The sequence below is a fragment of the Python bivittatus genome, unplaced genomic scaffold (genome assembly GCF_059951505.1).
Source record: "Python bivittatus isolate LINGU-HERP-01145 unplaced genomic scaffold, Pbiv_v1 ctg000980_np1212, whole genome shotgun sequence".
In the NCBI taxonomy this organism is placed as follows: Eukaryota; Metazoa; Chordata; class Lepidosauria; order Squamata; family Pythonidae; genus Python; species Python bivittatus.
This window is the reverse complement of record NW_028277125.1, coordinates 5,512,780-5,540,125: the sequence shown is the minus strand read 5'-3', so window position 1 is coordinate 5,540,125 and position 27,346 is coordinate 5,512,780. Positions and strand designations below refer to the sequence as shown.

At 49.2% G+C, this 27,346-nt stretch overlaps 1 protein-coding gene across 1 annotated transcript in view; it reads right to left on the bottom strand.

Annotated features, from left to right (window-relative positions):
* Nucleotides 1-321: 321 nt before the first annotated feature.
* The window catches only part of LOC103052730 (cytochrome P450 2J5-like), a 39,702-nt gene continuing 12,677 nt past the window's right edge, over nucleotides 322-27,346 (bottom strand). Inside the window, exons 3-9 of the mRNA XM_088132153.1 lie at nucleotides 16,140-16,289; nucleotides 15,763-15,923; nucleotides 10,843-11,019; nucleotides 2,422-2,563; nucleotides 1,511-1,698; nucleotides 825-966; nucleotides 322-527 (exon numbers count right to left, since the gene is read on the bottom strand). Coding sequence (XP_087988279.1) covers nucleotides 322-527; nucleotides 825-966; nucleotides 1,511-1,698; nucleotides 2,422-2,563; nucleotides 10,843-11,019; nucleotides 15,763-15,923; nucleotides 16,140-16,289 — 1,166 coding nt within the window. The remainder of the gene's footprint in view (nucleotides 528-824; nucleotides 967-1,510; nucleotides 1,699-2,421; nucleotides 2,564-10,842; nucleotides 11,020-15,762; nucleotides 15,924-16,139; nucleotides 16,290-27,346) is intronic.

Genomic DNA, 27,346 nt, shown 5'->3' with positions numbered 1-27,346 from the left:
GTAAGAAATGGAGGATGTGAAGTCCATAGGAGAAATTTTTAAAAATGAGAAAAGATACTAAGAATAAATTGAAAGTAATATGTTTTACTGGCACCCAAAAAGAAACAAAGGTAAGACTTAACAAGCTTACTTAGAATATTGTTCAGACACAACCTCCTGGTCTTTTTTTGACCGTGTTAAATATGTTGTGTAAACCCAGCAGGAAGTTGAAGAAGTTTCAGTGTAGAGTAAATGGAAGAAGAATACCAAATTAAGTGAATAGGCACATAGGAAACATTACCATAGTACTGAATAAGTATACTGTAATTAGATTTGTGCTTTTTATGGTGTTTTTATAACTTTTATGGTTGTGTGGGGAACAGCACACAGTTTGTAAGGCTGTGGGTGCATGATTAACTTTACAACAGGTGCTTGATTGAGTTCTTTCACTCCTTCAGGCAGCTGGAAGCTGAAGGCCCTCAACAGGCTGGTCAGAAAGATGAAGGTCTCAATTCTTGCCAGCTGCTCTCCCACACATACACGCTGACCTGTAGATGAGGCAAGGCATGCAGAAAGGGAATGACAATTTATTCCCCAGAGTATATCCCCATCAGCAAGTAAATCTGAAGCTATCCACCCATGAAAATCGCAATCTAAAGGTAACTAGTATTCCTTTGTACTTCAGAGTTTATAGCCTAAGGAAAATTCAGATTCTCTTAGTTTTGAAACTAGAAGGATTAAGGTTTCTTTGGTTTCATATTCAGACCATGATGACCTCAGAACTACTCAGGGGTGGTGCTGGTGGGAATCTATAAGGTATAAGCTATTTGGACTCATGGATTTACCTATTCCAAATGGCAGAAACTCTTCCCGGGTGATGAACTTCCCATCCTTGTCTAAAAAGTGATTGGGGTTGAATTCTTCAGGTGTCTCCCATTGTTCAGGGTCAAGAAGAACAGAGCGCAGGTCTGGGATAATAAAAGTCCCCTGTAAAAAAAGAGATGACTAAATCAGCAGTTTCATAAGGTAAACAGGCAAAAATGTTCAAACAAAATTGATGAAACATTTGCTCATAGCTTGCCTTTATGGACCCACATTTGTTCATTCCCAAAGCAGTTTCTCACAGCAGTGGCTGCTCAAAAGCTTGGCTTCCTTTCTCCCCTTCCTTCCATTAAAATGAAGGGCTGGGTCCATATTACTTTATCACTCCAGGTTGCCCCAAGAAGGGGACATATCAGTGAAGAAACATGGCCACTCATGACTACAATTCTGAATTTAAGTTCAGCTCTTAATCTCTTATCATCTTCCTAAAATAAATGTAAAACATTTAGAGTTCTAGCTTTAAAATCTGATAGGTGTTTGGATTTAAACCCATAAGTCCCCCCCCCTCACAAAATACGTTGTTCTTGCTCATTTGATTTTGTGCAACTACAGTGGCAGTTCCTGAGCAGACAGCCTCTTTCCAAGTGCCACGTGGTGGTTTTCCTTCCATTTTGGACTCCTGGAATGGAGCCTGAACAAGTTTCTCTACCTTTGGGATGTGGTAACCCCTCATCTTCACATCCTTTGTACTTTGCCTGGGAACCCCAAATAGCAAGACATATTTTATACGCTGCATTTCATGAAGCACAGCATTGGTGTAGGGCAGCTTCTTGTGATCTTGATAGGAAATTGACCCCGAGAAGCCAAACACATCTTCAATCTCCTTCTGGACTTTCTCTAGAAAAAAAATGATGGAAATTGAAGCTTTGTTTTCAATATTGTGTTTCACTTCAATTCCCAGTTTTAATCCTCAGTAGTACTTTAAAGTGTAAAATACCTTCAGAGCAGTAAATGTAATGTCATCCTGATTTTGTTTTTAATGGACTGCAGATATTAAATGCGTTTCATAGGCTCTGATTTGATCCAGTCCAAACTGATTCAGAATATTGATGCAAATTGTTGATTTAGTTCAAAGATTCCACTGAATTTCCTTTAGAAAAGTCAGTCTCCAGAATTCAATCCCAACCATTTTGGAAATCTGATTCAATTTTAAAAAATCAATCATTCTCTTGCAAATAAACTGGATCAAATTTCTGCACAGTCCTCGTAGGTTCATTATCTCTAATTTGATCTTTACATATAATTTAGGCTGAAAACAAATACCAGATCTGAAAAGATTGGTAGATTTCTGCATTTAAAGTGTGTTAAAAAAATTTTTCAATTTTTAGTTCATCGCTCAAGATTTTATTGAGGATATCAAAGAATGTACATTCTTTGCTTTCCTTTAATTCTGCCGTTCCTGATTATAGGTTCAAGAATCCACATATGAAAATTATTATGAAGAATAGATTTAATTTACCATTCAATAGCCATTAATATTTCAAAGAATTTCAAAGAATTCCCATGTGTTTTAGAGCATGAGAGAGTGACCCTTGTTCCCACTGCCCAGATTTCTCTCACCTTGGATGTGGGAATGATTTGCCAAGAGGAGCAGTGCCCACATCAGGGTACCAAAAGTTGTGTCTGTTCCAGCAACAAAAAAATCAACAACACACTGAGCCAGGTTCTCTTCATTGTAGGTAGAGTTGGGGTCATTCCTGCTCTGATGTTTAAAATGGAAAATGAAAATTATAATGAATTCTATACAGCTTTCCTTGGGTTATTTTTGCTTCTGTGTCACAACTCATGACAATAAGTATATTCCTGATGGTTTTATATATTAAAGTAGCCCAGATCAAAGAGATTTAGTGGTTCAGCTTTAGAAGAACTTTAATGCATTTTGTTTCACTTTTATGGTTAGTTACCTCAGTAAATGTTTGCATGTGGAACGATGACTAATGTGTACTTACTAGAGTGAATCAGAAAAATTGACAAGAAAGATTACCTGCATGCATTCTAATTTAGAGATATGCCCATCTGGGGGAAATTGAAAATTGAGGTAAAAAAAAAAAATCACAATTTTTTTCCTGCGTCAGTTTGTGGTTGTGTTTTGGGGGGGTTTTTTGGAAGAATTGGCATTTTTTAAAAAAATACATGGATTATAAAAACATTTTTGAAACACTGAATAAAATGTGCTAGGATCTTTTTATTCCAACTTTTATTCTCCCACAATGTCTCTAAAAGCTATGTAGAGAAACTTCTATACAGGATTCTTACAATGATGTGCAGTGCTTGTAAGGTTTGCCCCGTTCGACAGAGAAACTCTCGTGACACGTGTGGTTCACAAAGAAGGTTTACTCATGCGTAACGTAGTAGTCACAAGCAAAGCCAGGACTGGCTTGGTACAATTGCATCACTTGTTATATTCCCCCCTTCCCGCGCTTTTTTCCCGCCCCGCGATCACGTTGCAGCTGCGGATTATGGGCCCCCAATAATCCCCCTTGATTGTTCATGATGGCAGGATCGGTCAGGGTCTATTGTCCTTGATTGCCAGTCCCCCTCCGGCTGGGTTGGTTCCTCCCCGTTACTTGCAAGCCCACGGGTTCTGTGCTGCGTTACGATCTTGTTTCGCTGCCTGCGGCCCCGTTCATTGCTGGCTCGCGCCGTTATCAGTTTATAGTTAAAAGCTTCCGCTGCGGTTTTCCGGTTTGGCTGGGCGCAGGTGGCCCGTTAATTTGCGGCGCTTTCAGTTCCTCTTTTCCCCGCTAGCTACCGTCGGTGGATTCCGCGTGGTCTGGCTGCGAGCTTCCCTGAAGCCCCGTGCTGACCAAACCTGACATACCGCCCCCCTGAAGACAATTCCCCCCCCCAGCTCTATTTCGGCTTCCCGGGGTATTTTTTGTAAAAGTCCCGCACTAGGTCCGGTGCCCTTATGTGGGTTTTACTCACCCATTCGCTGTGGGACTTGGGAAAATGTTTCCATTGCACTAGGAGCTGGGTCTGCCCCTTGTGCCTCCGGGCGTCCAGTATCTGGTTAATCTCGAAATGCTGCTCCCCCCTGACCATGATGGGTGGTGGCACTCCCTCTGTCTTGTGCCAGGCGTTCCCCGGCTGGTGCAGCTTTAGCAGGCTGCAATGAAACACCGGGTGGATCCTTCCGAGGCTTTTCGGGAGCGTCAGCCTGACGGTTACTGGATTGATGACCTCTGCAATGGGGAACGGCCCCACAAACCTCGGGCTGAGTTTTTTCGATGCCTGGTGCGTCTTTAGGTTTTTGGTTGACAGATACACCTGGTCCCCCACTTTCCACGGCTCCTCGGGGAGCCTCTTGTGGTCCGCGTGTTTCTTGTAGTCGGCTTTGGCTCTTTGCAATGCCGCGTGCGCCGCTCGCCGGGTCGCGTCGATTTGGGTGAACCAGGCGTCCAGGGAGTTGATCTGGGATTCCGGCTGAGGCAACTCCAGCATGGGGATGAAGTCTCTCCCGGTGGCTACTTTGAACGGAGAGAACCCGGTACTCTTGTGGACGGCGTTGTTGTATGCCACTTCCGCGAATGGTAGTAGCTCTGCCCAATCGTCCTGTTGGTGCCCCACGTAGCAGCGCAGGTACTGTTCGAGCCCCCCGTTCAGGCGTTCCGTGGCTCCGTCCGTCTGCGGATGGGCCGCGGAAGAGAGGGCTTGTTTCATCCCCACCCGCTTCAGGAACTCCCTCCAGAACCGCGCGATGAAGTTGCCACCCCGATCGCTGACGACCCATCGGGGCGCGCCGTGGAGCCGGTAAACATGTTGCACGAACAGTCTCGCCAACCCCTCTGCCGTGGGGACTCGCCGGCACGCTACAAAGTGCGCTTGTTTAGAGAATAAGTCCGTAACCACCCAAATGGCGGTCTTCCCCTTACTCTCCGGGAGCTCTACTATGAAGTCCATGGCGACCTCTTGCCATGGGCCGTCGGGTTCCGCTACCGACTGGAGTAGCCCTCTAGGTTTGCCTTTGGCCCCTTTCGCCGTCGCGCACACCGGGCAACCCCCCGAGTACGCCTCCACGTCCTTACGGAGCGTGGGCCACCAAAATTGCCGCCGGATTAAGTGGAGCGTCTTTACGAAGCCGTAATGCCCCGCGCTCCGGCTGTCGTGAGCTCTTTCCATGACCTCCTGTCGGCAACCCTCGGGCACGTACAGCTTTCCTTCGTGCCACCACAACCCCTCTTGGCTGGTTAGCGCCTCTCGGTTCTGCTTGAGCCAAGCGTCCCGCTCCGCCACCTCCGCGAACCCTTGCCTTACTTCAGGCGCCGCATCCCGTCGCTCCCCCTTGGTCTGGCTTCGGGTCACCGCCTTTGCAGCCAGTCTGCTGGCAGGGATGATGGAGTCCACGATCTCCTCCCGTAGGCTGGCGTGCTGGGGCATGCGAGACAGTCCATCTGCTAGGAAGTTGTGCTTCCCGGGGATGTGTTTTAGTGTGAACCTGAACCTCCCGAAGTACTGAGACCACCGCGCCTGTTTGGGGGATAGCTTACGCGGGGTCTTCAGGGCCTCGAGGTTCTTATGGTCCGTCCACACCTCGAACGGTTCAGCTGCCCCCTCCAGTAGATGCCTCCACGTGGCCAGTGCCCACTTGACTGCGTACGCCTCTTTCTCCCACACCATCCACCTTCTCTCCGTCTCGGTGAATTTGCGGGAGGCGTAGGCGCATGGGTGGATGGCCCCCTCCGGGCTGGGCTGGAGCAGGACTGCCCCTGTTGCCACGTCTGACGCATCTACTTGGATTATAAACCGCCGATCTGGGTCAGGATGGCGCAGGATCGGCTCCGCTGTGAACCGCCGTTTTAGCTCCTCAAACGCCCCCTGGCATTCTGCAGTCCACGCAAGTGCCAAGCTGGGCTTGGGGGGTTTCCCAGTGCCCTTGGTCTTCAGCAGGTCGGTTAGGGGAAGGGCGATTTGGGCGAAGTTCGGGATAAACTGTCTATAGAAGTTCGCAAACCCTAGGAAGCTTTGGAGTTGCCTCCGGGTTCGCGGCGCTTCCCAGCCCAGGACATCCTTCACTTTCGCCGGGTCCATCTCAATTCCCCGGCTGGATATTCGGTAGCCGAGGTAGTCTAGTTGCTCTCGATGGAACTCGCATTTCGATAGCTTCGCGTACAGCTGTGCCTTCAGCAGTCTCTGGAGCACCGTGCGTACCAGGCTCACGTGCTCCGCCAGGGTTTCGGTGTAGATGAGGATGTCGTCCAGGTAGACCAGGACGCCCCGATAGAGTAGGTCGTGCAGCACCTCATTTATTAGCTGCATAAATACCCCCGGGGCCCCTTTTAATCCGAACGGCATCACGGAAAACTGGTAGCTTCCGAGCGGCGTGTTGAACGCCGTCTTCCACTCATCTTTTGCACGGATCCTGACTCTGAAGTAAGCTTCGCGCAAGTCCAGTTTTGTGAACACCCTCCCCTTAGACAGATGCAACATCAAGTCCTTCATCAGGGGGAGGGGGTATTTGTACTCCGTGCTGATTGCGTTCAGCCCCCGGTAGTCCACGCACATTCGAAGCGAGCCATCCTTCTTCTCCCGGAATAGTACCGGGGCCGCTAATGGCGACTTCGGGTTGGATGAATCCCCGCGCTAGGTTCTTGTCTATGAACTCCCGCAGAGCCCCCATCTCTCTCCTTGACAGGGAGTACATTTTCGGCTTAGGCAGGGTCGCCCCTGGCTCTAACTCGATGGCGCAATCACTGGGCCGGTGTGGTGGGAGCTGGTCGGACTCCTTCTCCCCGAACGCTGCCGCCAGGTCTCGATACTGCCTCGGGATTCCGCCGCCCGTCATGGGTTCCCCGGGCCCGGCCTCTCTCTTTGCGGTTGTCTCGACAGTCGCCGCTGCCTCCCCACGCCTCGGGATCGTTGCGGGTCTCCGGGGTCCCGGCGCTGCTGCTGCTGCTGCTGCCGGCCGGGTCTCAGGCTCCGTCTGCTCTCGCCCCGTCTCCCGGTGTCCCGGACCCTCCACTTGCCCGTCTGTGGTTGCGGCCGCACCCGTCTCCACGGCTCGGTCCCCTCGGCTCTCGCACTTCGCCGGCCTGTCGACCCCGAACCGCACTGCCTCCGCCGTCCAGTCGACCCGTGGGTTCCGTCGTCGTAGCCATGCCAAGCCGAGTACCACCGCGTAGTCGGCCACCGGGACCACCACAAATCTCAGTTCTTCCCGGTGACTCCCGATCGTCATCTGGACCGGCTCGGTGTAATACTAAGCTGGCCCCCCCCCGCCAGCGTGCCGTCTAGCTGGCTGAATGCAATGGGCTCCCGGAGGCGCCTCAGCTGTAGTCCGAGCCCCGAGACCACAGCTGGGTGCATCAAGCAGTGGGTGCAGCCTAAGTCCAGTAGCGCTCGCAGCTGTGCCTCCCCTCCGGATCTCACCCCCCGGATGTGTATTCTCACCCGGAACGGAGGGCAGTCCTCATCTCCTATTGGGTCCGCGCGCCTCGACTCCTCTGCTCGCACTGGGACGCCGTTCAGTGCGAGCGCGCCTCGTTTCCCGCTGGCTCCGAGTCCTCTCCGGAGGACGCCATCTCCGGGGTCGACCACCCCCCGCGTCCTTTCTCGGTCACCGCTGCCACTGCCCCCTTCCGCGGTCGGTCGCCGGCCCTTTTCCCGGTCGCACGCGGAGGCTTGACTTCAGGCCGTGGTGGGGCTCCTTCCCGCTCCGTCGGGCACTGCGCCGCTCGGTGGCCTCTGCCTCCGCACCGGAAGCACAGGTTCGGGGCTCTGGTCGCCTCTCGCACCCCAGTGGACTGCCGCCGACTGCTCCGCATTTCCTCGGGGTTTCTCTCCTTCGGCTGGTCCCTCGTCTGGTCCCGTCGCCTCGCGCTCTGTTGGATCTGCTGCCACGCCGATTCCGCCGTTCCGGCCAGCCAGATCCAATCTTTCACTGTGGACGGGTCGTCCCGCCCCAGTGCCCGCTCCAGGATCTCTGGATTGAGCCCCCTCTTAAAATACTTCACCCTCAGGGACTCCGGCCAGTCCGTGAGCTTCTCTGCCAATCTCCGGAACTCCAGGGCGTACTCTGATACCGACTTGCCCCGCTGTCTGAACTGCAGGATGTCGTCCTCCGCCCGCTTGGCGCTCAATGTGTCCTCGAACCTGTCCCGGAGCGCCTGCATGAAGTCCGGGAAACTCCGTAGTTCCGCCGCGTTGGCATCGTATAGTCCGATCACCCAGCTAGCTGCTTGACCATCTAGCAGCTCGGCCACGTAGGATACTCTATCCTCGTCCCTAGCGAATAGGTGACCACCCCTCTGCATGAACCCCCTAACGTGCGTCAAAAAGTGCGTCAGCTGTTCAGGGTCCCCTGAGAACTTCCCAGTGATACCTCGAAGTCTCAGGGCGTCTGCCGCCCGTCAGTCCACCGACCGGGGCATCGTGGGCGGTGCCGGCTGAGGTGCCGGACCGCCACCCCTGTTGCTCGCCCCCTCGCTCACCGCAGGTGGTCCAACTCTCTGTAGCAGGGTCTGGAGCATCGCCTCCATGGCGTCTAGGCGCCGCTCGACTCTCTCCTCTAGTCGGGCGAACTTCTCGTCCCACTCGCGGTTCCGGGATCCTGAACCTCGGGTCATCGTGACGCCTGAACCGTCTGGCCCTTGGTTCACGCCGATCGACCACCGCTCGGCTGGAGGGCGCCTGGTCCTGGCCGCTGTCCCGTCGCTCCCGGGTGGCTCCGACCGTCCCTCCTCGAGCCTGGGTTCCTCGTGCTCCAGCTGACCCACGGATTCCTCGTCGCTGGTCATGCCTGTATTGGAAAAGGAAACGCTCCTCGGTGGTACCGGGTAGCGCTAATGGTGAGTCCTGGCTTTATGTAAGGTTTGCCCCTTTCGACAGAGAAACTCTCGTGACACGTGTGGTTCACAAAGAAGGTTTACTCATGCGTAACGTAGTAGTCACAAGCAAAGCCAGGACTGGCTTGGTACAATTGCATCACTTGTTATATTCCCCCCTTCCCGCGCTTTTTTCCCGCCCCGCGATCACGTTGCAGCTGCGGATTATTGGCCCCCAATAATCCCCCTTGATTGTTCATGATGGCAGGATCGGTCAGGGTCTATTGTCCTTGATTGCCAGTCCCCCTCCGGCTGGGTTGGTTCCTCCCCGTTACGTGCAAGCCCGCGGGTTCTGTGCTGCGTTACGATCTTGTTTCGCTGCCTGCGGCCCCGTTCATTGCTGGCTCGCGCCGTTATCAGTTTATAGTTAAAAGCTTCCGCTGCGGTTTTCCGGTTTGGCTGGGCGCAGGTGGCCCGTTAATTTGCGGTGCTTTCAGTTCCTCTTTTCCCCACTAGCTACCGTCGGTGGATTCCGCGTGGTCTGGCTGCGAGCTTCCCTGAAGCCCCGTGCTTCCCTGAAGCCCCGTGCTGACCGAACCTGACAGTGCTGAGGACAATCACTGCATTCAAGAACATTTTATGTTTTTGCCTCCCAAAGAAACAGTGATTTTCATAAGAGAACTGCCCTAGCAGTTTGCACGTGAAGGTAAGCCATCAAGGCATGGTGATGCAACGAGTAGTTTGTTCTTCAGCCAGCTTGTTGCAAAACCTGATGCTATTTCCCAATGGTCTACAGCTTCTAATCTGGCACACTAAACCTGGGCCTTATTTGGAAGTACCCGAGTCACCATAATAGCAGTGATCCACTTTCTAGTATGCCCCCCCACCCCCTTTTAGCACCTGGGGGCACCCTGCTCAACTCTCATGAACCATCTGGCAGCTGGTTGAAGAAGTCTCACTTGCCATTTGCAAGGTGTGAAACAAAAAAGCAGTTGGCCTAAATGACATCCCAGCTGAAATATGGAACCTATTTGAGTCACAGGGAGCAAAATGGCTTACAAGAGTGTTCAACAAAATTGTAGAAGAAAATGAACTTGCCACAACAATACAACACTCCCAATCTAGAAAGGCAAAAGCGATGTACGTCACTGCTCAAACTACAGATCTGATCTGGCTATTTCTGACAATTTCTGAATGCATACTAGATTCTTTTGATACATCACCAACCTTTCACCAAACCACTGCAATTTCATGAAGAACTGTGCAACAACTGACACAATACATGCCACCTGCCTATTGATGGAGAAGCACCATGAGAAATGAACAACCATACATATGCCACTCACTGACCTAGAAAAAGCATTTGATCAAGGACCACATGAGCTCATCTGTCTATCACTTAAATTATACAATGTTTCTGCTGGGTTAAACTACTGTACCCCAATGTTATCAGCTCAGTAAGAAGTGCTGCTGGATGCTCAAGCATCTTTCCCATCCACAAAGGGACCAAACTCTCACCATTGCTCTTTATTCTCTGTATGGACAGTGTAAACAAAAACCTACAATCACAACACCTGTGGATGCTATTATATGCTGAGGATATCGTGATAGACAGTCTCAAACAGCCTCAAGCTTGAAGCAGCCTCGAACAATTAGGGCAAAGGTAGAAGATGTGTCTTAATGGTTTAGGAATAAGGGTCAATATTAAGAGTGTATAACTTGAATGTGCTGACCAGACCAATGGGACACTCAAGGCCGATGGTATCAAATCAAGCAACGTGACCCAGTTCAAATACCTGTGGTCATACCTGACGATTGATTGTGACACACTACTGGACTACCATGCCTTGTGACTGTAGAGACACTGCAGACCACGTGAAATGGTGAGCACAGTGCAAAGTAACTTCAAATTAATAAAAGTTGTTTCCAAAAATCATTCTGGGTCTTTTTCTGAAAAGATTACAGAGGAGGACTCTTTTTCCATATTGCAAAATACTTTACATTTTTACTTACAATCAAGGCTATGAAAGTATCTGTGACAAATGAATCCACTGATTTCTGCCTCCCCCCGCAAAGAACCATCCATGTCTAAAGAGAGCAGAGGTACAATATAGCTCTTATTCAGAAGCAACCTGAATTTAGTATGGGGTAAATTCAGAATGGGAGCTGAATGAAAAGAAAAAGAAATCCAAGATGAAGGAACACAAGAAACCCATACCTTCTCCATCTGAAGAAGATAGTGATCAATGAAATCTTGTGGCTCATGCAGAGAGTGGAATTCCTTGTGTTTCTCTATTTCCTGCTTTGCAAAGGAAAGGATCAACTCCGTAGAAGCCATGGCCTCCTTGTGAGGCCCTGGGAGGCAATCCATTAACCTTGGGAACAAATTATACACCTAATAGAAAAGGAAGAGGAAAAGTTATTTATTTCCCACCACTATAGGAGACTCTCAGCAGCTCAGAGTAACAGACAACACTTAATAATCAAACACAAATATTACAAACACATTAAAACTTGGCAAACAATACATGGTGTCAGACCCCAAAAGCCATGAGAAAAGTTTCAAACTTGTAGAAATTTCCAACAAGCTATTATAAAATTCTCTTATTGTCTACTGGAGCATTTGTAAATATGCTCAGCTATGGCTAACTTAGCTGGGTTTAATACATTTGTCCAACTAGATTCACATGCCAGACTAAATGATACATTAATTACATGGGTGGGATTTTCAGAGTCTGCTACTCTGTGGTCTAGAATGCTTGAGGTAGCATGTCAGGATAATCTTTGGGATCAAAAATCAGTATCCCTAATCAAAGAGATTCAGATGCTGCCAACCCTGTTAGGGTTTCACAAGTCATGGAAGATCTGACTGTTTCCAAAAATATTTAGGTCAGGCAGGTAGATGAACTCTGTTATTATTGATGGCAAGTGAGGTCATTGTTTATCCTTGGGTGCTGGGGGTTATGTTTGGTGAGTTTATGTGTTTCAATCTTGTAAGCCACCCAAGGCCACTTGTGTGAGATGGGGGGTTATATAAATCAGAGAGAGAGAGAGAGATGATAGATTCATTTCAGAGTTGTACTGATCCCCTGCTCCTGCTCCAGGTATGATCAGACAGATGGCAGGTTCAAACTCTTGGCCAGCTAAATAAAAGCACAATTCTCTATTTCACACTATAATCCAAGCGGGCTTTTCTTTACCCTTCCCATCCTTCCACCACTGTTGAATGCTACAATCATTGCTGGGGATGAAGCCTTTCTCAGGCAGCTCAGCGTTTCCTCTATGAGGTGCTTTGCACAGCACAACATGTGATTCTCCTCAACAAGGAGAACAGGTGATATTATTGACCTCTGTGAGGTGCTTTGTATTTTAGAATCCAGAAAAAAGATCTACCTTTGGGGGCAATTTGGCAAGGCTGTCACTGTGCTATCCCTGCACTAGACTTCATCAAGAGGGTAAGGCTGATTTATGGGCTCAAGCTGCTGGAAGGTATTAAGCTGACTGAAAGAGTCACAGTATGGATTCATGGAGAAGATGACTATTTAGTCCTACTGCAAGATACTATGTTGCATGATAGTCCCAATACAGACCCACCCAGATTTGTGTAAATGGAAAGGAAAAGCAATGTGTGTATATTGAAATACCTAGCCAAAAATGTGGGCACATCTTGGACCTAGTGTATCTTGACTTCAGCCAGGTCTTTAACGAAGTTTCACATGAGATCCTAATGGAGAAGATGGTGAAATGTGGGTTGGACATTAGTACAGGGCTGACTGAACAATGGTACCCAATGAGGACATGTTACTTGCTCTGCTTCAGGCTGGAAGGAGGTGACGAGAGCATATCACAGGGCTGCATTCTAGGCCCAGAATTATTCTCCCTCTCTTTCTGACTTGAAGAAAAGGTAGGAAATATGATTATCAAATCTGCAGATGACACAAATATGGGAAGGGGCTAAGAAAACACCTCAGAAGACAGTATTCAGGAGAATCTTGACAGGAACACATGAAATATCTTAAGTACAGGTAGGGAAAATCAAAGGTATAATTTGAATATAAATTCAAATTAATATATGCTGCCCATCTCACTCTACAAGTGAGTCTAGGTGGCATTACAAGTAAAAATTATAAAATGTTAGAAAAATATACAAGTTAAAAACCAGAAAAGTTAAAATAAAAATTAAAAAGTTAAAACTACAAACTAAAAAAGTGGAGACAGCATCCTCACGGTACCAACCACTGTGCTATGAACCCCTGTTGGGTCCCCATGCAAGTTGGCAGAACCAGGTCTTGATGCTATTTCAGAAGTCCAACACAGTGGAGGCCAACTTCACATCAGGGGTCAAGATGTTCCAGAAGGCAGGGGCCATGGCAGAAAAGGTTCTCCTCCTGGATCCCTTCAGTCAGAATTCTTTAGGTGACAGAGTCCATAACATTCCTGCTGGACCAGGAGTCGATGTGATGGGGAACAGATGGCTCCTGAGGTAACCTGGGCCTATGCCATGAAGGGCTTTAAAGGTAATAACCAACACCTTGAATTGGACCTGGAAGCAGACTGGCACCCAATGCAGCTTGTGCAGCAGAGGTGTTACATGTGCAGTCCTAGAGGCGCCCGTAATTGCCTGTGCTGCTGCATTCTGCACCAGCTGCAACTTCTGAATACTTTTCCAGAGTAGCCCCATGTAGAGTGCATTGCAATAGTCCATACGGGAGAGGACCAGGGCATAAGTGACTGAGAGAAGGGCCTCTCAATTGAGGAAAGGGCACAACTGGCACAAACATGGAGTTGAGCAAAGGCCCTCCTAGTCACAGCTACCACCTGCTCCTCGAGCAGGAGTTGTGAGTCTAGGAAGACCTCCAGATTGTGCACCACGTCTTTCTGGGGTAGAGCAACCCCATCCAGAACCAAAGATGGTAAGCCCCCAGATACATAAGAGCCCCGAACCCATAGCCACTACATCTTACCAGGGTTCAGTTGAAGCCTGTTTTTCCCCATCGAGACTTCCACAGCCTACAGGCACTGCGAAAGAACATCCACAGCATCACTTAATTCACCTGGGATGGAGATGTATAACTGAGTATCATCAGCATACTGATGATGCCTCCTCCCGTGGGGATGGATGATCTCGTGTAGCAGCTTGATTATCTCATTAACATCTCATTAACCCCATGCACATGTTAAAAAGGAGCAGAGGGAGCACCAAGCCCTGCGGCATCCCACAAAACAAGGGCCATGGGCTGGACCTCTCGCTCCCTACCAACACCAACTGGGACTGGCCTTGGAAGAAAGAGGTGACCAGCACAAAACTCTGCCCCCCATCCCCAACTCCCACAGCCAATCCAAAAGGATACCATGGCTGATGGTACTGAAAGCTGCTGAGAGGTCAAGAAGAGTCAGGCTGTATGCGCTACCCCCATCCCTGTGCCACCAGAGAACATCTCAAAGTGTGACCAATGCCTTGTCTGTCCCTTATCCGGGTCTGAATCCCAACAGGAAAGGGTCCAGATATTCCGTTTCATTCAGGTTCCTCTGGAGATGTAGTGCCGCTACCTCCTCTACTACCTTGTCCAAGAAGGGGAGGTGAGAGACTGGATGAAAATTGTCCAGAACAGTGGAGTCAAGTGACGGCTTCTTCAGGAGAGGGCGAATCAGCACCTCTATAAAAGGAGCTGGGAATGTCCCTCTCTCAAGGATGAATTAACCATTGCTCGAACCCACCCACACATCACCTCCTGGGTGACCTTGACCAACCAGGAGGAGCATCTAACTAAAACACAGGTGGCAGCCCTTACAGACCCGAGGACCCCATCCACTTCCACAGGCCCAACAGGATCAAACCATTCCCAGATAACTGGACAAGTCTGCTCCCCAGACATCTCCAAAGGACCTGCACCACACTTGGCCTCCAACTGGGAATGAATCCAAGTGATTTTATCATCCAGATGTTTGGCAAATTATTCTCTGTGGCCCTAAAGGTAAACTTACGAGCCCCCCCCTTACCCAGGAGGGTCCAGGTAACCTTAAATAGGGCCACCAGGTAGCACTCTGTGGACACAATAAGAGTGGAGAAATAATGGAACTTCACCGCTCTTATCACCACAAGGTAATGATGATACCTTAATAGTGGCTGCAACTCATGTCCGGTTGGCTTCATCTGTCATCTTCCTTTTCACAATACATCTCAAAGAGATCTAGCTGTCTTGTTGGATCACTAGCTGACCATAAATCAACAATGTGATGCAGCTGCTGGAAAAGGAAATGTAGTCCTAGGGTAGATCAGCAGAAGTCTACCATCAAGATCAAGAGAAATCATTGTTCCTCTTTATTCCCCATTAATCAGACCCCACTAGAATATTGCATCTAGTTCTCTCCACTGTCCTTTAGGAACAAGATTTATAAACTGAAGTGTATTTGGGGGAGAGCATCTGAGATGAGAAGGGACTTGGAAGGAAAAACTTAAAAGGAACCATTGGAAGCAGTAGCTATGTTTAGCCTGGAGAAAAGAAGACTGCAAGGGGACATGATCGCTGCCCTCAAGTATTTGAAAGAGTGTCTTGTAGAAGAGAGGCAGGATGGTTCAGAGTTGTTCCAGAAGATGGGGCAAAAACAATGGGTTTAAATTATAAGAAAACAGATTTTGGTTGGGTATCAGGAAAAAATGGTAAGAACTGTTCAGTGATGGAGTGACCCAGGAAGTGGTGGATCATCTTTGGCTAGAAGTGTGTAAACATGGGGGATTGATGGCCATCTGCTGGTGATACTGAAATGATGGATTCTTGCACTGGGGAGAGCCACTTTGGTGTAATGGTTAAGGCACTAGCCTAGAAACTGGGAGACTAAGAGTTTTAGTCCTGACTCAGGCATTAAGTCAAATGGGTGACGTTGAGCCAATCCCTCTCTCTCAGCCCTAGGAAGAGGGAACTTCCAAGACATCTTGCCAAGAAAACTGCAGAGACTTCCCAAGGCAGTCCCCAGGAGTCAAGATTAACTTGAAGGCACACACACATAATGGGAAGAGGAATACCCTAGATGATTTCCAACCTTCCTCCATTCCTTACATTCTATCATTCCATGAAAATACTGGTGGAAACATAGGTTTTTGAGGAGCTTTGTCTCTATAGTAGAAAACATGACTCACCATATGGAAAAAGTCACCAGTGAATTTCACATCAATTTTCAGGGCTTGAATTAGCTTCTGGAAATTTTCATCTTCAGGAGCAAACTGATGTCCAAAACTCAAAGCACATATGACATTAGAAACTGAATTTAGTACTGCAAATGAAGGGTCAAATGGCTCTCCTGGAAATGAAGATATTTTGTAATTAATTCAGCGTCTCCTGTTCACCTGTTAATAGTAAAGAACAGGACTTCTAAGGAGATGAGGGAAGAGAATTGGGAACTCTGTCAATTTTTTAAAAATTAAAACTCCAATCTGTTTTTATTTGAAATACTCAGCATGGAAAAGACTTCTGCAGACAGGGACTTGAGCCACTGTCATTACCCCAAATTTCATACCTTTTGTTTGTGTGAAGACCTCTACCAGCTTCCGAGCTCCTTCTTCTATCTGGTGCTCAATGCTTTTTTTCCCCAGGCCCAGCTTCCGCAAAGCAGTGATGCCGATGTGTCGCTGCTGTTTCCAGGTGTGGCCATTTGAAAGAACAATTCCTGAGGGCATCAGCAGATAGTGATAAATTATTTCTGATAGCATTCATATTAAAATACAATTAGGTCTATTTCTTGCTGAAAAATCTCTCTGGATTTCAGGTGGGAATACCAAACCCTTGGGACACATTGCAAGATTCTGGCCATGTTATTATTATTTTTTCTTTAATTATGCATTTTTGGAGTCACATGGACACTGGGAGAAATATGTGGTATAGTGTACAAAGGTGCAGTCCTTGCCAACCTCTAACTTGTATGATGGACCTCAAAAGCTTCTGAGACAGTGTAACTGTTCATGTATGAGAACATATGTCACAGGCATCATACACCTTTTATATTTTTCATTGTCTTGTGTGGCAGAATGACCTATACTCTTGTTGACCTGCCCAGAGCAGCCCAAGGTCCTACTTGCAGTGCTGCCACTAAGATCCTTTTGGTTGGCAGGCACAAGAGGCAGGATCTTCTCAGTGGAGGCAGATTCCCTGAGCGACTCCCTCCCACAAGATTGAAATGAACCAGCAAAATAGGCAAATGGCTTTTTTACTCACCAAGTTTAATCAAGTTACTATTGTATTTTTTTGTCAATGATTAAATAGATATTTTAAATTGGTTTTATTGGCCTGAGTGCAAATTGCTTTGCAGGTGAGCCAGCAATAAGTGAACAAACAATGAAATAAAGTTATAAGAAAAGCTTGGTTAAAACTAACCAAGCTTAGTATATTGTAAGCCAGATGTGACAGCCTTTACCTGATCTATTTAAACATGTGGTATAAAAAACAATCAATAGTTTATAAAAAAAATCAAGTTTCAAATTTGGGAGCTGGAGAACAATAGTCTCTCAAAGAGAAGTACAAGACGAAAGAGTACAAAACAATTAAAGAAATTAAGTAACAACAAGAAAGGGATATCAGTTTTATTATGTATGAACAAATTAAGGAAATGTCTAAACAAGTGTATGACATTGTTGGTAGTCCTAGTGAAATTGATAAATGTTCAGAATCTTTATATTAAAAACTAGACTCAAAACCATCTTGTGGATATTAGACCACGTATGGCTGATCTTCAGGATGAAACCTTTGAATGCAAGAGTCAGAGGAAACAATGCAAAACTGAGATTGTTAGCTTCATTGCTAAATGGCAGAATGATTATTTCCTAGGCTTCATTAAGTCAAAAGGAGATCACTCATAGAGTTTATAAAGTTATGCAAACAATGTAGCAAAACCCAGAATATATATATTAAGTTTGTTAATGCCCATATGAGTGGCAATATTGTTTGAAAAGCTCATGAGCTGGAAGAGATAAATCAGGAAGATATAGCAGTGCAGTTTTATCAAGATATTAGTAAGTTATATTATTTTAAAAAGGAGCAGTTTCTAATCCCTAATAAAGCAATTGCTTAAATTTGGAATTCACTACAAATTTGGATTCCTCTTAGATTAATCATGTATCAGAAGATGTAGAAGAAATTTCAGCTCTTCAGGAAATGCAAATCGTCTTCCTCGGACTTAAGACACGAGTCTTCCTAGAATGGGCTGTAGCTGCAAGGTGAAAAGAGGAACAAGCCAACCAAACAACCAAGAGCAGGAATAAAAATAACTTGAATTTATGTAAGTATAATATGGGAAATACTAACTATTTGTGTCTTCGGCTACAGAGGAACTATGAATTGGAGTAAGAATAAATAGAATCTGACAACTGAGTTAGAACTATGTTCTTCCATTCTCTTTAACAAGATTTGTTAAGAAGCAAAGGATAGTGGTATAAGAATTCTAGCAAGGGAATTGATTTTCATTTTAGAACCAATATATCTCAGTATACGTTAGGAGGGTTTCCAAACCTTTTCATGGCTTGATGGTGCATTGGCGTGGAGGAGGCTCTCTTTTCCAACAACATTAAAGTCTGTGGCTAGTTACTTACCTTACAGTCATGTGACATTTAGCTACCTAAGAAACAATCTAACATCAGCTGGTAAAAGAAGGATAGGTGAGAAGCAGAGGAGGTGAAACGGCTTTGTAGTAATGAAGGAGGAAGAGGAAAAAACATTAAAACATTAGCATACCAGTGTCAGATTCAGCCGGCACGGCACGGCGAAGGCACCGCTCAGCTTCACCTAACTCAATTTCACAGCCGAGGCGCAAGCAGAGAAAAAGGGGAAGTGAAACCGTGAGCTTTCAGACAGGTGGCAACGCTTAATGCTTAACTCAAAACCGCAAGCGGATACTTTGTATCAGCCCGGCTTCCCTCGGGCGCTGCAAATGAAGGAAAGTGCAGAGGCTCGGAAGCGAAGCAATCAAAGAGCTACTGAGAACTCCCGGCTTTGTGCGCAAACAGGCAAACCCAACAAAGGCAACAACAGCACAACCCATAGACTGCAATCAGAAAGACAAAAGCACCGGACTGAATCTGCCATTTGGAGGATGGGGGGATTACTGCGGGTAATCTGTAACTAAGCAACAGGGAAGCGTGGGAACGGGGAAGCTATAAAATACCATGTAAGCTATGCCAAGCCAACCCTGGCTTTGTCTGTACTTACTTACATTACGCTTGAGTAAACTTCTTTGCTGAACACACGTGTCACGAGAGTTTCTCTGAGATGAATGGGGTAAACCTTACAACTAGCTGGAGAGTCAAGGATAGCACTTTTCCAAACGGCACAAGGTATTGGGTGGTGAAAGTTTCAGTTTTCTTCATTATATGAAATGCACTTACAGTGCTAGGAAATAAACCTGACAAGGGCCCAGTGTAGTCATGAACCTTTTGGTTCTTGGGAAATTATCAGAAAACTCCAGCACATACAGACTATCTTGTGAATCTTTTTCTGCTCTTTATTTGGAATGTCAGCAGCAATAGGAGAACCAGAAATTCTTTTTCAGCTATGCAAAGCTCATTAGGCAGTATCCACAAGTAGGAGACACCAGCTCTTTTCCCCCTTTATAGTCTCAGCCATAAAAATGTAGTAATAAGCAGGACCTGATTTTCTGCGTGTTTGTTTAGCCACAATTTCTTCAAACATTTCTGTCTGCAAAGTAAGACTTTTTCTAAAATCAGAAGTATAACTTGAACTCATGTGTGTCTATATCTAATTCAAACTACCTCCTCCTCCCCTTAGAGTTAGACAGGGGTATGAATTTTGTTTAAAAAGCATCTCTCTTCTAGCAGAATATTGCCATCTTGGATTTTTGCCCACGTGCACAGAGTAGATCTGTCCTTCACTATGATGTCTACCTTCAGTGGTCTTCTCCTGAGCGTTCTGGAACACGGTGATGAAAGAACTGATGTTTCTTCCATCATGTGTCATTACTCATCTTTCTCTCCTCCTAAAACTTTCTCTTTTCAGCCAGCCCCTTTTCACTTCCCCTCCCACCAGGGAAGGTTTCTGTGTACATGAAGTAGGTCATAAGCTTAGCACAGCTCTTTTCCCAGGCCAGGTTCCCAGCTTGCATTTCAGAGAGAACAAGAATGGGGTGTATGTCTGGGTCATCATCTGACAGCTATTATTTTCTCTATTCTGCCAGAGGCCTAGGAGCTCCAATCAAGGGATGTAGATGCTGTATCTGAAATATTTTGGGTCTTCTGTAGTAATTGTCAGGTTCGGCCGGCACGGCGCTTCGGGGAAGCTTGCAGCCGCACCGCACGAACTCCGCCGGCGGTGGCTAGCTGAGGGAAAGAGGAACTGAAAGCGCTGCTAATTAATGGGCCACCTGTGCCCAGCCAAACGGGAAAACCGCAGCAGAAGTTTTAACTCTACACTGATAACGGCGCGAGCCAACAATGAGCGGGGCCGATCGAGAAACAAGATCACCGCCCAACTCAGAACCCTCGGGCTTGCACGTAACGGGGGGGAACCAACCCACGCCGGAGGGGACTGCCAATCAAGGACAATGGACCCTGGCCAAACCTGCCATCATGGACATTTAAGGGGGATTATTGAGGGGCCGATAATCCACAGCGGTAACGCGATCGCGGGGCGAAAAGCGCGGGAAGGGGGGAATATAACGAGTGATGCAAATGTACCAAGCCAGTCCTGGCTTTGCTTGTAACCGCTACGTTACGCATGAGTAAACCTCTTTTGTGAACTACACGTGTCCCAGGAGTTTCTCTGTCGAACGGGGCAAACCTTACATAAAGCCAGGACTCACCGCTAACGCTACCCAGCGCCACCGAGGAGCGTTTCCCTTTTCTAACACAGGCATGACCAGCGACGAGGAATCCGTGGGTCAGCTGGAGCACGAGGAACCCGGACTCGAGGAGGGATGGACGGAGCCACCCGGGAGCGATGGGGCAGCGGCCAGGGCCAGGGACCCTCCACCGGAGTGGTGGTCGATGTGCGTGAACCAGGGGCCAGACAGCTCGGGGGTCACGATGACCCGGGGCTCGGGGACCCGGAATCGCGAGTGGGACGAAAAGTTCGCCTGGCTGGAGGAGAGGATCGAGCGGTGCCTAGACTCTGTGGAGGCGATGCTCCAGACCTTGCTGCTGGGAGCGGGGCTGTCAGCGGTGAGCGATGGCATGAGCAACAGGTGTGGCAGCCTGGTACCCCAGCTGGTACCGCCCACGGCGCCCCGATCGGTGGACCGACGGGCAGCTGACGCCCTGAGACTTCGAGGCATCACCGGGAAGTTCTCGGGGGATCCTGAACAGCTGCCGAACTTCCTGATGCACGTCAGGGGTTTCATGCAGAGGGGTGGTCACCTATTCGCTAGGGATGAAGATCGAGTATCCTACGTGGCCGAGCTGTTAGATGGCCAAGCGGCTAGCTGGGTGATCGGACTGTACGACGCCAAAGCGGGGGAACTGAGGAGTTTCCCGGACTTCATGCAGGTGCTCCGGGACAGGTTCGAGGACACATTGAGCACCAAGCGAGCCAAGGACGACATCCTGCAGTTTAGGCAGTGGGACAAGTCGATGTCGGAGTGCACCTTGGAGTTCCGGAGGTTGGTAGAGAAGCTCACAGACTGGCCCGAGTCCCTGAGGGTGAAGTATTTTAAGAGGGGGCTCAATCCGGAGATCCTGGAGCGGGCGCTGGGCCGGGATGACCTGTCCACAGTGAAAGATTGGATCTGGCTGGCCGGGACGGTGGAGTCGGCGTGGCGGCAGATTCAACAGAGCGCAAGGCAGCGGGACCTGACGAGACACCGGCCAAGGGAGAGACCCTCAGAGGAGAGGCGGAGCAGTTGGCGGCAGCCCACCGGGGGGCGAGAGGCAATCAAAACCCCGAACCTGTGCTTCCGGTGCGGGGGCAGAGGCCACTGGGCGGCGCAGTGCCCAATGGAGCGGGAAGGAGCCCCACCCCGGCCCAAGGTCAAGCCCCTGCGTTCTACTGGAAAGAGGGCAGGCGACCGACTGCGGAAGAGTGCAGTGGCGGCGGTGACCAAAAGAGGCCGAATGGGGTGGTTGACCCCGGAGACGGCATCCTCCGGGGAGGATTCGGAGCAGGCGGGAAACGAGGTGTGCTCGCACTGGTCCCAGTGTGAGCAGGGGAACCAAGGCGCACGGACCGAATCAGGGATGAGGACTGCCCTCCGTTCCGGGTGAGGATACGCATCCGGAGGGTGAGGTCTGGAGGGTAGGCACAGCTGCGGGCGCTGCTGGATTCAGGCTGTACCCACTGCTTGATGCACCCAGCTGTGGTCTCGGGACTCGGCCTGCAGCTGCGGCGCCTCCGGGAACCCATCGCATTCAGCCAGCTAGATGGCTCGCTGGCGGGGGGGGCCGGCTCAGTATTACACAGAGCCGGTCCAGATGATGATCGGGAGTCACCGGGAAGAACTAAGGTTCGTGGTGGTCCCGGTCGCCGACTACGCGGTGGTACTCGGCTTGGCATGGCTGCGGCGACGGAACCCATGTGTTGACTGGGTGGCGGAAGTGGTGAGATTCGGGACCGAGGAGCCGGGAGACCGCGAGAGCAGACGGGACCGGCCAGCGGCGACGGACACGGCCGCGGCCACAGGCGGGCAAGTGGAGGATCCGAGGCACGGGGGGACGAGGCAGGAGCAGACTGAGGTCAGGACCTGGGCGGCGACCCCAGCAACGGCAGCGGTGGAGACCCAGAGGCTCGCAGCGATCCTGAGACATCGGCAGGCAGCAGCAGCCAGCGGGATGACTGCAGAACAAGGGCCAGAGTCCAGGGAAACCATGTGGAGCGGCGGCATCCCGAGGCAATACCGGGACCTGACGGGGGCGTTCGGGGAGAAGGAGTCCAACCAGCTCCCACCACACCGACCCAGTGACTGCGCCATTGAGCTAGAGCCAGGAGCAAAGCTGCCCAAGCCGAAAATGTACTCCCTGTCAATGAAGGAGATGGGTGCCCTTCGGGAGTTCATAGACAAGAACCTGGCGCGGGGATTCATCCAACCCATGAAGTCACCATTAGCGGCCCCGGTACTATTCCGGGAGAAGAAGGATGGCTCACTCCGGATGTGCGTGGACTACCGGGGGCTGAACGCAATCAGCACTGAGTACAAATACCCCCTCCCCCTGATGAAAGACCTACTGTCACACCTATCCAAGGGGAGGGTGTTCACAAAGCTGGACTTGCGCGAAGCATACTTTAGGGTTAGGATCCGTGCAGAAGATGAGTGGAAGACGGCGTTCAATACGCCGCTCGGAAGCTACTAGTTTTCTGTGATACCGTTTGGATTAAAAGGGGCCCTGGGGGTGTTTATGCAGCTAATAAACGAGGTGCTGCAGGACCTACTCTACCAGGGCGTCCTGGTCTACCTGGACGACATCCTCATCTACACCGAAACCCTGACGTAGCACGTGAGCCTGGTGCGCACGGTGCTCCAGAGACTGCTGAAGGCGCAGCTGTATGCAAAGCTCTCAAAATGCGAGTTTCATCGGGAGCAGCTGGATTACCTCAGCTACCGTATATCCAGTCGGGGGATTGAGATGGACCCGGCGAAAGTGAAAGATGTCTTGGGCTGGGAAGCACCGCGAACCCGGAGGCAACTTTAAAGCTTCTTGGGATTTGCGAACTTCTACAGGCAGTTCATCCCGAACTTCGCCCAAATCGCTCTTCCCCTGACGGACTTACTAAAAACCAAGGGCAGTGGGAAGCCCCCCAAACCCAGCATGGCACTTGCGTGGACTGCGGAATGCCAGGGGGCATTTGAGAAGCTAAAACGGCGGTTCATGGTGGAGCCGATCCTGCGCCATCCCGACCCAGATCGGCGGTTTATCATCCAAGTAGACGTGTCAGATGTGGCAACGGGGGCGGTCCTGCTCCAACCCAGCCTGGAGGGGGCCATCCACCCGTGCGCCTACACCTCCCGCAAATTCACGGAGACGGAGAGAAGGTGGATGGTGTGGGAGAAAGAGGCGTACGCGGTCAAGTAGGCGCTAGCCACATGGAGGCATCTATTGGAGGGGGCAGCCAAACCATTCGAGGTGTGGACGGACCACAAGAACCTCAAGGCCCTGAAGACCCTGTGTAAGCTATCCCCCAAACAGGTGCGTTGGTCCCAATACTTCAGGAGATTCAGTTTCACCCTAAAACACATCCCCGGGAAGCGTAACTTCCTGGCAGACGCGTTGTCTCGGATGCCCCAGCAAGCCAGCCCACGAGAGGAAATCGTGGACTCCATCATCCCCGCCAGCAGGCTGGTTGCAAAAGCGGTAACCCGGAGCCAGACCAAGGGGGAGCGGCGGGACGCAGCGCCTAAGGTAAAGCAAGGGTTTGCGGAAGCGGCAGAGCAGGACACTTGGCTCAAGCAAAACCGAGACGGGCTAACCAGCCAGGGGGGGTTGTGGTGGCACAAAGGGAAGCTGTACGTGCCCGAAGAGTGCCGACGGGGGGTCATGGAAAGAGCCCACGACAGCCAGAACGTGGGGCATTACGGCTTCATGAAGATGCTCCACTTAATTCGGCGGCAGTTCTGGTGGCCAACGCTCCGGAAGGACGTGGAGGCATACTCAGGGGGTTGCCTGGTGTGCGCGATGGTGAAAGGGACTAAAGGCAAGCCTAGGGGGCTACTCCAGTCGGTAGCAGACCCCGACGGCCCATGGCAAGAGATCGCCATGGATTTCATAGTGGAGCTCCCGGAGAGTAAGGGGAAGACTGCCATTTGGGTGGTCATGGACTTATTCTCCAAACAAGCACACTTTGTAGCATGCCAGCAAGTCCCCACGGTGGAGAGGTTGGTGAGGCTGTTTGTGCAGCATGTTTACCAGCTGCATGGTGCGCCCCGACGGGTCATCAGCGATCGGGGCGGCAACTTCATCGCGCGGTTCTGGAGGGAGTTCCTGAAGCGGGTGGGGATAAAGCAAGCCCTTTCCTCCACGGCGCACCCGCAGATGGACGGAGCCACGGAACACCTGAACGGGGGGCTCAAGCAGTACCTGCGCTGCTACGTGGGACACCAACAGGATGATTGGGGGGAGCTACTGCCGTTCGCGGAAGTAGCCTACAATAACGCCATCCACAAAAGTACCAGCTTTTCCCCGTTCAAAGTAGCCACCGGGAGAGACTTCGTCCCCATGCTGGAATTGCCTCAGCCGGCATCCCAAATCGACTCCCTGGACGCCTGGTTCGCCCAAATAGACGCCACCAGGCGGGCGGTGCATGCGGCATTGCAAAGACCCAAAGCCGACTACAAAAAACACACGGACCGCAAGAGACTCCCCGAGGGGCAGTGGAAAGTGGGGGACCAGGTGTATTTGTCAACCAAAAACCTAAAGACACACCAGACATTGAAGAAACTCAGCCCGAGATTCGTGGGGCCGTTCCCCATCGCAGAGGTCATCAATCCGGTAACCGTCAGGCTGATCTCCCGAAAAGCCTCGGGAAGATCCACCCGGTGTTCCACTGCAGCCTGCTAAAGCTGCACCAGCTGGGGAACGCCTGGCACAAGGCAGAGGTGGTGCCACCACCCATCATGGTCGGTGGGGAGCAGCACTTCGAGATCAACCAGATACTGGACGCCAGGAGGCACAAGGGGCAGGTCCAGCTCCTGGTGCAGTGGAAACATTTCTCCAAGTCCCACAGCGAATGGGTAACCAAAGCCCACATAAAAGTGCCGGACCTAGTGCGGGACTTTTACAACAAATACCCTGGGAAACCGAAATTAAGTTGGGGGAGGATTTGTTTTCGGGGGGGGCGGTATGTCAGATTCGGCCGGCACGGCGCTTCGGGGAAGCTTGCAGCCGCACCGCACGAACTCCGCCAGCGGTGGCTAGCTGAGGGAAAGAGGAACTGAAAGCGCCGCTAATTAATGGGCCACCTGCACCCAGCCAAACGGGAAAACCACAGCGGAAGTTTTAACTCTACACTGATAACGGTGTGGGCCAACAATGAGCGGGGCCGCAGGCAGCGAAACGAGATCACCGCGCAACTCAGAACCCTCGGGCTTGCACGTAACGGGGGGGAACCAACCCACGCCGGAGGGGACTGCCAATCAAGGACAATGGACCCTGGCCGAACCTGCCATCATGGACAATTAAGGGGGATTATTGGGGGGCCGATAATCTGCAGCGGTAACGCGATCGCGGGGCAAAAAGCATGGGAAGGGGGGAATATAACGAGTGATGCAAATGTACCAAGCCAGTCCTGGCTTTGCTTGTAACCGCTACGTTACGCATGAGTAAACCTCTTTTGTGAACCACACGTGTCACAGGAGTTTCTCTGTCGAACGGGGCAAACCTTACAGTAATGTCGTAAGAAACTTGTAAATCAGAAGTTTCTGACTTATCGTCAGAAGTTAACATGCATAAAGTTTGATAAATGATATTTTGATCCTTGGACAATTAAATCAAGAGAGGTGGAAATCTATTTAAATATATATTTTAAAGTAGTTGTTTTTTTTTTTTTTAGAAAAAAGGAGGAATATATTTATTAAAAGGAAATGAAATAATAATGATTCACCATTGCTTCACTATATATTCCAAATGAGGGTAAGATGAAGTTTTTTCCCTGCAAAATAATCAAATTTATAATTCAATTTCGCATGGAAATTGTTATATTGCATGTATTCATAGAAGGAAGTATTCCAGAGGGGAAGAGAGACAGCTTAAAATGTAGAAGGATAATGCACACACAGAGACACACACATAGACACACACTTTAGCACTTGGTGTTGAAAACAAAAATGCTATGAAGTTGATTACAAAAATTCAAAATTATTAGCTGACAGATTGAAAAAGTAAAAGCCAAATTTCTGCATTAACATAAGACTCTAAAAACCAAATGGCCATTAAATTTTTAAAAAGGAATGAATTCATAATGTTACCCAAATGCTGCTTTTCTGTGCAATTTCTTTGGAATTATGTTGCAATGATTTGCCCACTCCCTACTGGCTTTAGGAAGCTATCAAGAACCAACATTTCATGATTTTATTGGCTTAATTTATTGTGTCAATTTTATTGTTTCGTTCTCTTTTTTATTGTCATTTACGTTGGCATTTTATGTAGATGTTTAAATTGTCATCTTGTAATCATCGTAAGTTGCTGTAAGTTAACTGATTATGGTGGGGTATGAAACCAATAAATAAATTAATAATTGAAAAAATTAAACAAATGATGAAGTCAATAAATACTTAACATATTGAAACTTTCAGATTTATCAGCAGTTGACCATTTTAACTAGGCTGCTATAAATGACAGTAACCTGCAGCTTGACTGAGAAGTCAACTGACCACTGAAACGAGGCTGATAACAATGTCTTCCATTTCCAGGTCATGCACCATACAGTATCCTATTGGGTGAATATTACGTCTATCATGTAACTGCCAATATGAGTTGGGGCTGATATAATCGGGGAGAAGCCCATGGTTGCCACAGGGACCATAATTTCTAAGCAGCACTGGACCCATCCACAGGTTTGGTCATTGAAAACCCCAGCCCTTATGTTCCCCAGTAAAATGTGCCCAGTCAGGTTGTTCATCATCCACTATATTGTGTATGGATGAGGTCTTATTCCAGATAGACCTAATATTCACCAACAATAGCCTGAGAGCAAAGCTACTAGCAGTCTGATCCCCATACCCCCAAGAGATACTGGTCCAGAAATGGGAACCTGCACCAAATTGCTGGTCACAGTTATTCTGGCATGGCCATTTCTAAT